The following is an 11,582-nucleotide window of genomic DNA, read 5'->3' on the forward strand; positions in this document are numbered from 1 at the left end:
TCTGCCAGCTGGACAACTGCAAAAGACTCATCACTGTTCTTCCTCCCTCCAAGACTGGTTCTCTGTAATCTACTCCCCACAGTCAAAATAATCCTTCTGAAAAACAAACCTCAGGATGACTTTCCAGTTTATAAGCCTTCAGGGTTCCCCATTATCCTTAGGATGAAGTCCACATCTGTATCATAGCTTCAAAGGCCTTTTGTTATCTGGCCTACATTCTCACCTGGCCTATACATCCTCACCTTCATCACAGCCTCACACTCTCCTCACCAGCTGTGCTGAACCACTTCAGTTTCCCAAGGCCCTGAGCTGGTGCTCTAACCTCCAGGTCATTGAACATGCTGTTCCCTCTGCCTAAAACGTTCCACTCTTTGGTCTTTTGCCTGGCCAATTCCAATTCATTGTTTGGCCAGCTTAGATTCTCCTGCCATCCATTAATCTTTGTTCTACTACACTATGCTGTAATTGCTTAATTGCCTTCCACACTCACCCCTGTAGATCAGAGATGTCTACTTTGCCCATTTTTGTACACCTAGGGCTAGGACGTCATATGCAGTTAATAAATATTTGGTGCATAAGTGAATGGTTATCTCTATTTCACAGATTAGCAACTTGAGGCCAAAGAAGATAAGTGATCCTCTCACCCAGGGATTGGAACCCATGTCATCCTGAATCCAAGGGTTGTCTTCTCGGTGCTCCACAGAGCTCAGTTACGCTAGTCTAGAGTATCCAGTGGCCCAAAAGAGAGAGTAAAGGTAGGGGACATCCACAAGGAAGCGGAATTCGCCAAACCGAGAGATGCTTTTCATCAGGGTTTAATTCAGAACTGTTTGCTGTCAGGAAGCCTAGTTTTAAGTCTTCTCTAAGCAAGTGTGTGCTGCCTTGGTTCTCAGTTTCTCTATCTGTGAGTGAGGGGGCTGGAGCAAATTATGTTCATGGGGCATGTCTCAGGATCTCCTAGTCTGTCTCACTGGCTGTAGATTTACCTTTTCTAAGCACCCTCTTCCACTTCTCCTAGATCCCCGTCTTCTAAAATACACCAGCAACCATCCACCTCCCATAACTTTTCCCACAATAGCCCTTCTACTAGTTAAAAGGAATTGAAATTGGAGTATTTTCAACCCCCCAGTCCTACCCAGCCCCAAACCCACAGAGCCAGGAGGTGCTCATCCTCATCTCTCCTCTCAGGTTTTATTGACTGATGGAAACTACATTTTGGTCAGCCACCAACTCCACAGGGACAGTGCTGGGGACAGGGAACCTGAGATGATGCCAGGTTTCAGCCTGAGAGCAGACAGAGAGTTCTGGAAGGTGACCCAAGAGGGAGAAGAGAGAGGAATATGTGAAAAGGCATTGTGGGGTTGGAGGAGGAGATCAAGAAGTTTCTCCTGCCACCTACAACTCTTAGAGTTCAGGAATAAGCTGGGCCTCAGTCCCTGATGCTTCTGGACTCGTGCCCAAGAACATGGAGTCAGCCCATGATCTCTAAACACAGCCCAGTTCTTGCTGGCTGCCAGACTTTTATCTCAGCCAGTCCAGACTCCAGCCCAACCCAGGAAGGAGGTAAACCAGAGAAGAGAGAAGGAGGCATAGTTAGAGGTGGCCCCTATGATTAGGGCAGATGTAAATGCTGCAGCAAACTGGGCAGAGGCTTTGCATAATGTCACAGCAGCAGCTGCTATTGCTAGAGTTTGCTGGCGGCCCAGTGGAGGACAGGGTTGTGGGGACCCATTTCCAGCAGCCAGGGAAGGGGAGTGGTGTTTGTGCTATCTGTGTGTTTGGGGAAAGGCAGCCTAACCCCTCAGCCAAAGTTTAGGGGTGGCAGGTCACTGCTGAAACCACAGCCCATGAAACCTGTGGTTGCATTCCAAGCTTCAGAATTTGGCAGTTGTTGGGCCTGGTGGAGGGTGGGGTCTTCTTCTAGAGGCCAGATCATCAGTGAGAGTTCTCTTCTCTGAACCCCCAAACCTCCATAGCTCAGCCAGAGAGAAGAGGAAGTCTCACCTCTCCTTCTTGTGTCAGAACTGGGGAGGGGAGGAGCATGCAGGAGGCCAGCTTGGGTAGAAGGGCCAGTCCCAGTGTGCTGGGGCAAGGAGGTTGAGGGTCTGAGGAAGCCCAGCACTTCAGCTCCCACAAGGAAAACTGTCTGGGGTAGGGGAAGTTTTCCATTCCCTGGCTATTTCCCCACCAGGTAGGCCATTCCGTGAAACTCCATTGCATAGTTCTCAGTGGGGGGCAGAAGGGGTCCCCAGGCCTGCCCTTCTCTACCTTCCCAAAATATGGCTTTGGAAAGGAGTCCCCAAGAATTGGGAGGGCACTCTGGATGGGCAGGCCTGCCTGTCATAGGGAAGAGATCTTGACAGTCTCGGGAAGGAGGCAAGGGGTACCCAGGCTGGAGTTCCTGAGGGTGCTGCTGGCCCCACCACCACCACCACCGCCAGGGGAAGAAGGTTGGCTCTCATCTGGGGTGTTGGCAGGAGGGGTGGGGATACTGATGATGGCAGCCACGAAGTCCCGGCTGTCGCAGGTCAAGTCAAGGCTGTCATGGGGCTTGGCATTGAGGCTTGAGCGGCTGTGGATAAGGGTGGGAATATGGAAGGTTCTTAAAAAGTCATCTTAATACTTGCCACAGCAATCATGACATTTACTGAGTGCCTGTTGGGTCCCTGGCCCTGAGCTCAGTGTTTCCCCTGCACCCTCAATTATGGTGGTGCCAAGTGAGTGCAAAGTCCTGACCCCACTTTAACCTCTCTAAACCTGTCTTCTCTCATCTGGAGCATGGAAATAATATTTCCTACCTCAGAGAGTTGTGGGGATTAAATAAGATAATAAATGGTGCAGAGTGCTCAGAATAGTCTCTGGAACACAATGAGCACACACATAAGAGTGTTCTCTATCATGGTTAGTCCTTACAGTGTCAGAATCTTCACAACAGTCTACAGGAAGACAACACAACCTGGTCCCTGTTCCTTTCTGATTTTACCTCCTCCCACTCTTCCCCTCTCTCACTCCACTCTACACACAGAAGCTTCCTGGCTGTGCCTCTAACCTGCAGACCCATTCCTGTCTCGGGGTCATAGGCTGTTTACCCTAGCTGGAAAGCTTTCTCTCTATATCCATATGGCTCACTCCTTCTCTTCCTTCAGGTCTCAACTCCCAATGTCACCTCAGCAAAACCTTCCCCAACCACACTATTAAAACTGCATCACACCCTGTTCTACACTCTCTATCCCCCATCCCTGATTTATTTTTCTCCTTGGCACATAACATACTGCATCATGGATTAAGAATCCACCTGCCAATGCAGGGGACACAGGTTCAATCCCTGGTCCAGGAAGATTCCACATGCTGTGGAGCAACTAAGCCCATGCACCACAACTGCTGAGCCTGTGTGCTACAACTATGGAAGCCCACAAACCCTAGAGCCCACACGCCGCAACTACTGAGCCCATATGCTGCAACTACTGAAGCCCGTGTGCCTAGAGCCTGTGCTCCACAACAAGAGAAGCCACCACAATGAGAAGCCCACACACCACAACGAAGAGTAGCCCCTGCTCACTGCAACTAGAGAAAGCTGGTGTGCAGCAATGAAGACACAGTGCAGCCAAAAATAAATAAATAAATAAATAAAACACACTGCACCATCTGTGTTTTTGTTTTTTAACTGTCTCATCCCACTAGAATATAAGTTCCATAATGTCAGGATTTCTGTCTGTTCTATTCACCTCCTAAATTGAACTAAACTCCTAAACTAAAATGAACTCCAGAATGCCCCAAACTGTGCCTAGCATACAGTAGGTGCTCAAGAAATGTTTGTTGAAAGTACAAATTGAAACTGAGGCATTCCAAACAAGATAAGCAAACTTCCAGCATGGAGGAGTTTGGATTTGAGCTCGACTGGCGAGATCTGGAGTCATGAAATCTCAGACCCTGTGGTCCAAGCTCTGAGCTTCCCTGGGGAAAGGGGGGCGCAGCAGGTGGGGGTCCTCACCTCTGAGGGGCAGGGCTCCTCCGCAGTCCTGCCAGCGTGTCCAGCTCCTGCATGCTACCACGGCTGACCGAGGCAGTGGAGTTGGCAAGGCGGATGGCACGACGCTTGGCCCTGCGGGGGCAGCAAGAAGATAGCAGGCTGCCAGCTCCCACTGGCTGGGAGCACACGGAAGTGCTGCGGCTGGTGCGACTACCCAGCGAGACAGCACCCAGGGCCTCGCTGAAGGTTAGCTCGTCCGTGAACTCATGGCACTGCGGGCAGAATGGAGGCATGATCGCAAGGCACCACACAGACACTGACCTCACCCCCAGACCCTCGCTTAGGCCATTCCTTTCTGTCACTTGCTGTCTCTTCCCTTCCCCTGCCCACCCTTCAAGACTCAGCTCTACTGGGGCCTCTTCCAGGGAGCCCTGTGTGATTTCTACAGTTAGTAGTGAGCCTCCCATTCCAGAAGGGAGCCAGCTTGGTGGAAAAGGGACCCCCCTTCTTTCTGCCATACCACCTCTCATTAGGCCTCACCGTCGTCTTCTCTAGACAATGCAGCAAGTGGTGATGTTGCTGCTCGAAAGCAGAGCGGTTCCTGACACACAGTGCCTGCTCCTCCCCACCGCCACTGTCCTGGAGTGGATAGAGCAGAGGGATAGGGTCAGCCCCTTTCACCTCCTGTCGCTGCTCACCTCTCACCCCAATCTGAGCCCCTATCCACCTCAAGGCTCCCATTCTGCTTGTACTGCAGGAAGGCATTGGTGGTACCACTCTTTGCCAACCGAATCCTTGCCAGGCGCACCTTCTACAGAAAGAGGAGGAGAAAAGATCAGGTGGGCAAACAAAAGGAGACTGGCTTGGGGTATGGGGAATAGTAGGTACTCAGGTGGAAGGTGCAGTTACCTGCTGTGCTCGGCGCTTGTCAGCACGCTGGTTCTGGTGGTAGATGCGGCTAAAGTTGGACACAATGACTGGCACAGGCAGAGCAATGACCAAGACGCCACTGAGTGAGCAGATGGATCCAAAAATCTTGCCAGCAATGGTGCTGGGCACCATATCTCCATAGCTGGGGCCGGGGGAGGTAAGCCAAGGTCAAGAAATATGCCCACCCACCCCTCAGTCCCCCACCACATCCCATCCAACGTGACTCACTCTGCGACCCTGGCCAGGCACTCAAACTCTGTTTCTTGCTCTGCAAACTCTGTAGGGAATGACCTCCCTGGCCACCAGTAGGGGTCAAGTGAGAAATGGGCCCTCAACCCCTACTGTCTGCTGCCCCCATCCTAGATGTGCACTGGGCATCTGAGTCAGCTAGAAATCTATTAATACCCAGAATAGGGGAGAAGGAGGAAGTCACAGGCAGTAAATATAGCCTCCCAGAGAAAGAGTCCCACCACCACAAGTCAGCTAAAGGGCTCTGAGTCCTAGGAACAGTTCTCTGTTGGTGTTGCTCCTGCGTGTCTTACCTTCTCTAGGTAGGATCCCTTCTTATTCCCCCAGGGGAAGCCTTGAAACTGTCCTCATATGAAAAAATATGGGGGAGCCTTGAAACTCCTCCCTCTCTTTCTCCATACCGTGCCCCTCCCCCTCCAATGGAGATGGAGCAGAGCCAATCTTACCAACTTGTTTGGTTGGGGGTGGGGAGGTGAAGCTCAGAGAGGTTCCATAACTGCTTTGCTCAAGATCACACAGTGTACTTTTGTTCTAACCACAGAACCAGATCCGCTCCACAGAAACGCAGCCTCTGCAGTCTTCAGCCTCTGGGCCTTTGCTCTGGCTGTGCCTGCCCCCCACCCCAACCTCCCCAACTCCCAGGATGCTTCTTTCTTATTTCTTTCCTTTGACTCATTTAAAAGTCTCTCCAACTTGACCATTCTGGCTCTGTGATGTGTCATCTCAGACTATGTCCTCAACTATGAGACACCCTCCCAGGGTTGTTGGGAAGATTGAATAGGATAAAAAGATATCAAAATACTCAGTTCCAACCTGTTCTCAGTATTTGTCGACACAATCGTGAACCCCCAACTAGAATTTTTCTTAGAAACCTCAAATCAACTTTTTCTACCTCTACTAAGGTACTGAGTAATCCTAATGCATTCACTCAACAGATCCCAAGCAGTGACTGCCTACCTAATCCCAGTGATAGGAATTTAGAAAAGGATCACAGTATCTGCCCTAGACAAAGTCTTTAAGAACAAAATAAGTTTGATGATTTCATCTGATGCTTTTATCCCATTTCCTCTCAAGGACTAAAAAAAAATAACACTGAAAATATCTTGTTCTGGGGAAACATCAAGGAATCACCAAGCCACAAAGGTACTGCCCCACACAGCTGATGAATCTAAAGGGTTGAGAGACATGGGCCCTCAAGATGGAAAAGAGGGTGCTAGAAAGCCAATTTCTATTTATACTGCACCAGAAACATGAAGAGAATTTTCACAATGTGACTGAATTGCCCCTGGATGTTGAAAGAAAGAAAGTGAAGTCGCTCAGTCATGTCTGACTCTTTGCGACCCCATGGACTATAGCCCACTAGGCTCCTCTGTCCATGGGATTTTCCAGGCAAGAATACTGGAGTGGGTTGCCATTTCCTTCTCCAGGGGATCTTCCCGACCCAGGGATCGAACCCAGGTCTCCCATGTTGCAGGCAGACGCTTTACCAACTGAGCCACCAGGGAAGCCCATCTGGATGTTGAAGGGGTTATCATTTCTCATTTTGCAGAGGGAAAAACTGGCCCAGGGGGTAAAATGTCAACAGAAACAGTGCAGCTAAGACCATCCTGGAATTCAAGTCTCCTGACAGGGAAAATAAAGGCATTGTCAGAGGTGGAAGGGATTTGGAGATTAATCCAACTCTCAATTTTACAGATGACAGACTGGAGCTCAAATAGAGAAAGAGATCATTGATCTAACCTTTTTTAATTTTACAGAAAAGGTGAGTATAATTGATTGACCGGGCAGCTCCCCACACAGGGTCTGCACTCACCCAAGTGTGGTCATGGTGACAATGGTATACCAGAAGGCCGCAGGGATGCTAGTAAAGTTGGTCTTGTTTGTGCCCTTCTCAGCATAAAACATAACAGTGGCGAATATGATGATGGCCATGGTAAGGGAAAAGAGAAGAAAGCCTAGCTCAGAGGCACAGCTCTTGAGTGTGTAGCCCAGAATCCGCAAGCCCTGTGAGTGCCTGGAGAACTTGAAGATGCGGAATACCCGGAACACCCGAAGGGTGACAAAGGCACCTGAGACATCCTCGTTCTTGGGCATGAAGAGCCCGATGTAGTAGGGCAGGATGGCCACCACGTCGATGAGGCTCATCACACTCCGCAGGAAGCGGCAACGGCTGGGGGCAGCAAACAGCCGCAGGAGGTATTCGCCCGTAAATATGAGTACACAGGCCGTGTCCATGCAGAAAAAGGCCAGTGGGAAGCGATCGCCACAGGGCTGCTCCCTTGGTGGCTGCCGTGTAGGACCACGGCACGGAATGGTCTCCACCACGTTGGCGATGACCGACACAGCGATGAAAAAGCCGGTCACGTAGTAGAACACAAGGGCCGCGGTGCTTGTATGCGGGTTCTCAAAGGCCCGCCAGAGCCTCTGCCGCAGGGAGCTGCCAGCCGGCAGTGTTGGGCCGTCCCCGGCCTGCTCGGCCTCCTCGTCCTCTGCCAGGCGTTCGGCGTTCTCCTTCTTGCGGTCCCGGTACTCTTCGAGGCAGCAGTCACCCACGAGCTCGGGCACCAGGCCATAGAAGGCCAGCTCTTCGTCGAAGGCCTGGATGCACTCCTGCCGCGGGCAGTGCAGCCGGCCTGTGCGGTAGAAATTCAGCACGTGCCGGAACATGTCTGGGTCGCGATCAAAGAAGTACTCGCCTGAGTCGGCGTCGTAGAAGAATTCCTTCTCTGAACTGCCCAACAGAGTGTCTGGGTAGCGGTCCAGTGTGTTCTTCCAGGTCTCAAAGCGCCGACCGCTCACATTCACCACCAGAACCTCATCCCCTCGAGATGCCTTCACCCCCGGCGCCGGGGGCAGGGGCTGCTGGGCCAGGGGCAACCAGCCCACAGCAGCAGCCCGTGCGAAAGGCAGCCAGGTGGCCACGCCTGCCGCCATCCTGCCGCGCCCCAGGCCCTCGGAGACTTGGGGGAAGCCTTTAGGAAAATGTGGCTGTCTCCAGGGTGGTGGAGGCTTGGAGAGGCCCTGGGCCACTCGCACAAGGAAACTGGGGGTGTCTAGAGAGGCCAAGAGGAACCAGGAGGAGGAACTAGAGATAGAGAGATGGGCAAGGGCTTGGGGGGGATGTAGAGGGTCTTAGAGGGATCAGGGGGGTGTCTTGAGGGGGCACAAAGGGGCTAGGGAACATGGAAAGGAGCAAAAAGGGGGCATCTACAGATGCCAAGAAGGATCCGAGGGAGGGTTCAGAGAGACTGAGATGGTTCTAGAGGATTCTGAGAGATATCTGGGGGTGTCTAGGAAGGAGCAGGAAATAGTGAGGAGTTGTTCACACTCTCAAGAATTCTGAGGGAAGAAAGAAGGAACTGGAACCACTTAGTGGGCTTGGAGAGAGGACTGGGGCATCCAGGGGGTAGAAACAGAACCAGAGGTGTTTGCAAGAGGCTGAGAGTGTCTGGAAGGGGATTGTAGAGGGTCTGAGAGAATTGAGGAGGGCTGTCCAAACTCTCAAGACTTCTTGGGAGAAGATAAGGGAATTGGAGCCCCCTCGTGGATCTAGGAAAGGGGTTGGTGCATCTAAGGGGTGACTACAGAGCCAGGAAGTTGTAAAGAGGCTGAGAGGTGTCTTGAGTGCCTAGAGCTGCCAAGAACAGCCTGGGGGTGGTGTGTCCACACTCTACAGGAGTTCTAGGGAAGGAAGGAGAGGTAGGGACCCTAGCGGGGCTGGAGAAGGGGGTGGGGTATCTAAAAGGGGAGATGCGGGGTCATGTTATTTTGCAAAGGCTGATGTGTCTGAGAGAGAAGGGTATCCGGCGGGGCTGAGAAAGCCTGGTCCACGCTCTCAAGAGTTCCGGGGGGAGGGAAGGAACCTGGGAAACCCCTCAGGGCTGGGACTCAATTGGAAGGAAGTTGGGCACAGCCCCAGAATTCCCAGAGAATCAAAAAAGGCTAAGAGGAAGAGGAAGGGGGGTCCCCCTCAAAACGGACTAGAGAAAGGGTTGGGGTGTTGAAAGGAAGTTGGGTGTGTCTCAGGAAGGGGGTTGTTGGACCTTGCAGGAGGCCCACAGGCAAGGCTAGGATCAGGCTGCGTCCTACCGTTGGGGGCTGGTCTAGGGAAACCACACCCCGAGGGGCCGGCGGTGTGTGCTGGGCATCGGCAAAAGCAGCATTGGCAGCTGGAGGAGGAAGAGAAGCAGCCACGGCCAGGCCTGGGAGAGGAGAAGGCAGCACAGGCAGGAGGAGGGGGCTGGGTCCCTGGAAGCAGGCTCTGGAAGGACACGGTCCAGCAGGATCTTTGGGACTGTCCCAGGGTGGGCTAGGGCGTGGGGGCTGGATCAGGCAAAGACAAGGACAGCACTGTTGGTGGCCCCCTCCCCCTTCCCCAAGGGCCGTCCTCACCTATGTCCCCGTTGCAGCAGCAGCAACAGCGCTGGGGCTGGGGGTATCAAACACCGGAGCTCCTGCCCCCCTCTGCAGAGCTGCTCCGAGTTCTCCACCTCCTCTGGCTCTCTCTCCCCGCCCCTCTGAGCTTGCCGGGAGATGGAGGGAGAGGCAGGGAGGGGCCTCGTGGCTCCCAGAGACCCCTCCCCTAGGACAGCCTGAGAGGGACCCTGGGGAGACTCCGCCTCCTACAAAGCTGGTTGGGCCTCAGTCGCGTCATCTGGAAAATGGGGGTGGCAGGGAGCTTTGCCAATTCTCCCAACCTCCTTCCTGGACTCCCCCCTCTTCCTGCCCAGATCTACCCCCTCTGCCCCCAGGGCCCCCGCCCCCACCCGTCTGAATCAGCAGCACTTAGCAGATCGATCGATGGGGAAGCATCGGTTAATGGCCCCAGAGTGCAGTGCCATGGGGAATGATGCAGCGCTGTGTCCCGACCCTGCCCCCTAGGCTGGAGAAGGAGGTGGGGGATTGGTGGGGGGCGTTTTCCTAGACACCAAACCCCCAAAGCTGCTCCTTGAAGATCCTGGGTTAAAGTCCAGCTCTAAGACACCTGCTGTGGGACTGGAGCACTGTCCTCCGTTTTCAGATGTGACACAGGGGTGGGAGTGGGGGCATAAGGGGAGTACAGAGGGGGACAAGGCCAGGTAGCACACTCTCCCCCAGGCAGTCTCCACTCTGAGGTGCAGTCTCCCCCATTTGTCTACATCCAGGAGCCTCAAATCATGCCTCCGTACCTAGAGGGCTCTGCTCCTGGGCAGCAAGAGTGTCTGAGGCATGGGTGGGTTCAAACCCCAGCTGTGCCACTGATGTGTGTCCTTGAGCAAGTGACTTACATTGTTTTCCTTGTTGTCCATGGAGAGTGACCCCCAACATGAGTGTCATTGGGAACATTAAATGGAGTGATGTGAGAGGGGCATGGCACACAGAGGACACCTCACCTTTAGTAATTAAAGGTATGTGGCAATGGGGGAGCAGGACCAATTTTAGCCGTTCAACGGACTTGTACACCCATGTAATCCTCCATCTGTTCATCACAATCCTGATCTGTCCATGTATCCATCCCTCCTCCTACCCACTGCCCACCTACCCATCCATTCCTCCACTCACACAACCAATTCCTCTACCCTTCCTTCTACCTACACATCTATCCATTTAGATGGGTCTATCTAGTCATTAACTCACCATCTAGTCACTATCTATGTCATCTAGTCACCTATCCATCTAGTCATTAACTCACCTCCCCATTCACTCATCCATTTGTATATTAACCTCATACACCTATTTATCAACCTATCCATATGGATTCCCCACTGCCACCCATCTATCTGTCCATCTATCCATAGCTCTAAAAGTGAAAGTGAAAGTCTCTCAGTAGTGTCTGACTCTTTGTGACCCCATACAATCCATGGAATTCTCTAGGCCAGAATACTGGAGTTGGTAGCCTTTCCCTTCTCCAGGGGATCTTCCCAACCCAGGGCATCAAACCCAGGTCTCCTGCATTGCAGGCAGATTCTTTACCAGCTGAACCACAAGGGAAGCCCAAGAATACTGGAGTGGGTAGCCTATCCCTTCTCCAGCAGATCTTCCCAACCCAGGAATCAAACCGGGGTCTCCTGCATTGCAGGCGGATTCTTTACCAACTGAGCTATCAGGGAAGCCCATCCATAGCTCTACCTATCATTATACCTACTCTTTAGTCTTCCCATTAGCTCATCCATCAACCTGCCCACTCATCCATCCACACATCCCCCTAGCCATCCATCTGTCCATTATATCCCCACTTGTTCCTCCTCTACCTATCCACTTGTCCAGCAACCCATTTGTCCATTTATTCACCCAATCACCTATCCATCCGTCCATTTATTTCCCATCACCAACCCATGCAACATTCTACTTTGTCTGCCAGTCCATCCAAGCACTTATCCATCCTCCCATCTGTCCACTCATCTATACCCACACCCCAAACATATCCACCCACATACATGTCTGTGGGTATTTC

At 52.5% G+C, this 11,582-nt stretch overlaps 1 protein-coding gene across 1 annotated transcript; it reads right to left on the minus strand.

The window, feature by feature from the left end:
• Window positions 1–1,172: 1,172 nt before the first annotated feature.
• KCND1 (potassium voltage-gated channel subfamily D member 1) lies at window positions 1,173–9,840 on the minus strand. The gene is made up of 6 exons (XM_020876691.2): window positions 6,963–9,840; window positions 4,880–5,042; window positions 4,698–4,781; window positions 4,511–4,609; window positions 3,992–4,242; window positions 1,173–2,572 (listed from the first exon to the last, which is right to left on the minus strand). Exons 1-6 carry the CDS (start codon window positions 8,081–8,083, stop codon window positions 2,341–2,343), a joined length of 1,950 nt encoding a protein of 649 aa, XP_020732350.1. The 5' UTR covers window positions 8,084–9,840; the 3' UTR covers window positions 1,173–2,340.
• Between the last annotated feature and the right edge of the window lie 1,742 nt (window positions 9,841–11,582).

Source organism: Odocoileus virginianus, unplaced genomic scaffold, assembly GCF_023699985.2.
Source record: "Odocoileus virginianus isolate 20LAN1187 ecotype Illinois unplaced genomic scaffold, Ovbor_1.2 Unplaced_Contig_22, whole genome shotgun sequence".
NCBI classification, from domain to species: Eukaryota; Metazoa; Chordata; class Mammalia; order Artiodactyla; family Cervidae; genus Odocoileus; species Odocoileus virginianus.

Coding starts and splice junctions, on each gene's coding strand:
- KCND1 (XM_020876691.2), bottom strand. CDS start 8,083: ATGGCGGCAGGCGTGGCCACCTGGCTGCCTTTCGCACGGGCTGCTGCT. Junction 4,782..4,879: donor ACAAGCGCCGAGCACAGCAG/GTAACTGCACCT, acceptor CTCTTTCTGTAG/AAGGTGCGCCTGGCAAGGAT. Junction 2,573..3,991: donor AGGAGCCCTGCCCCTCAGAG/GTGAGGACCCCC, acceptor CCTTATCCACAG/CCGCTCAAGCCTCAATGCCA.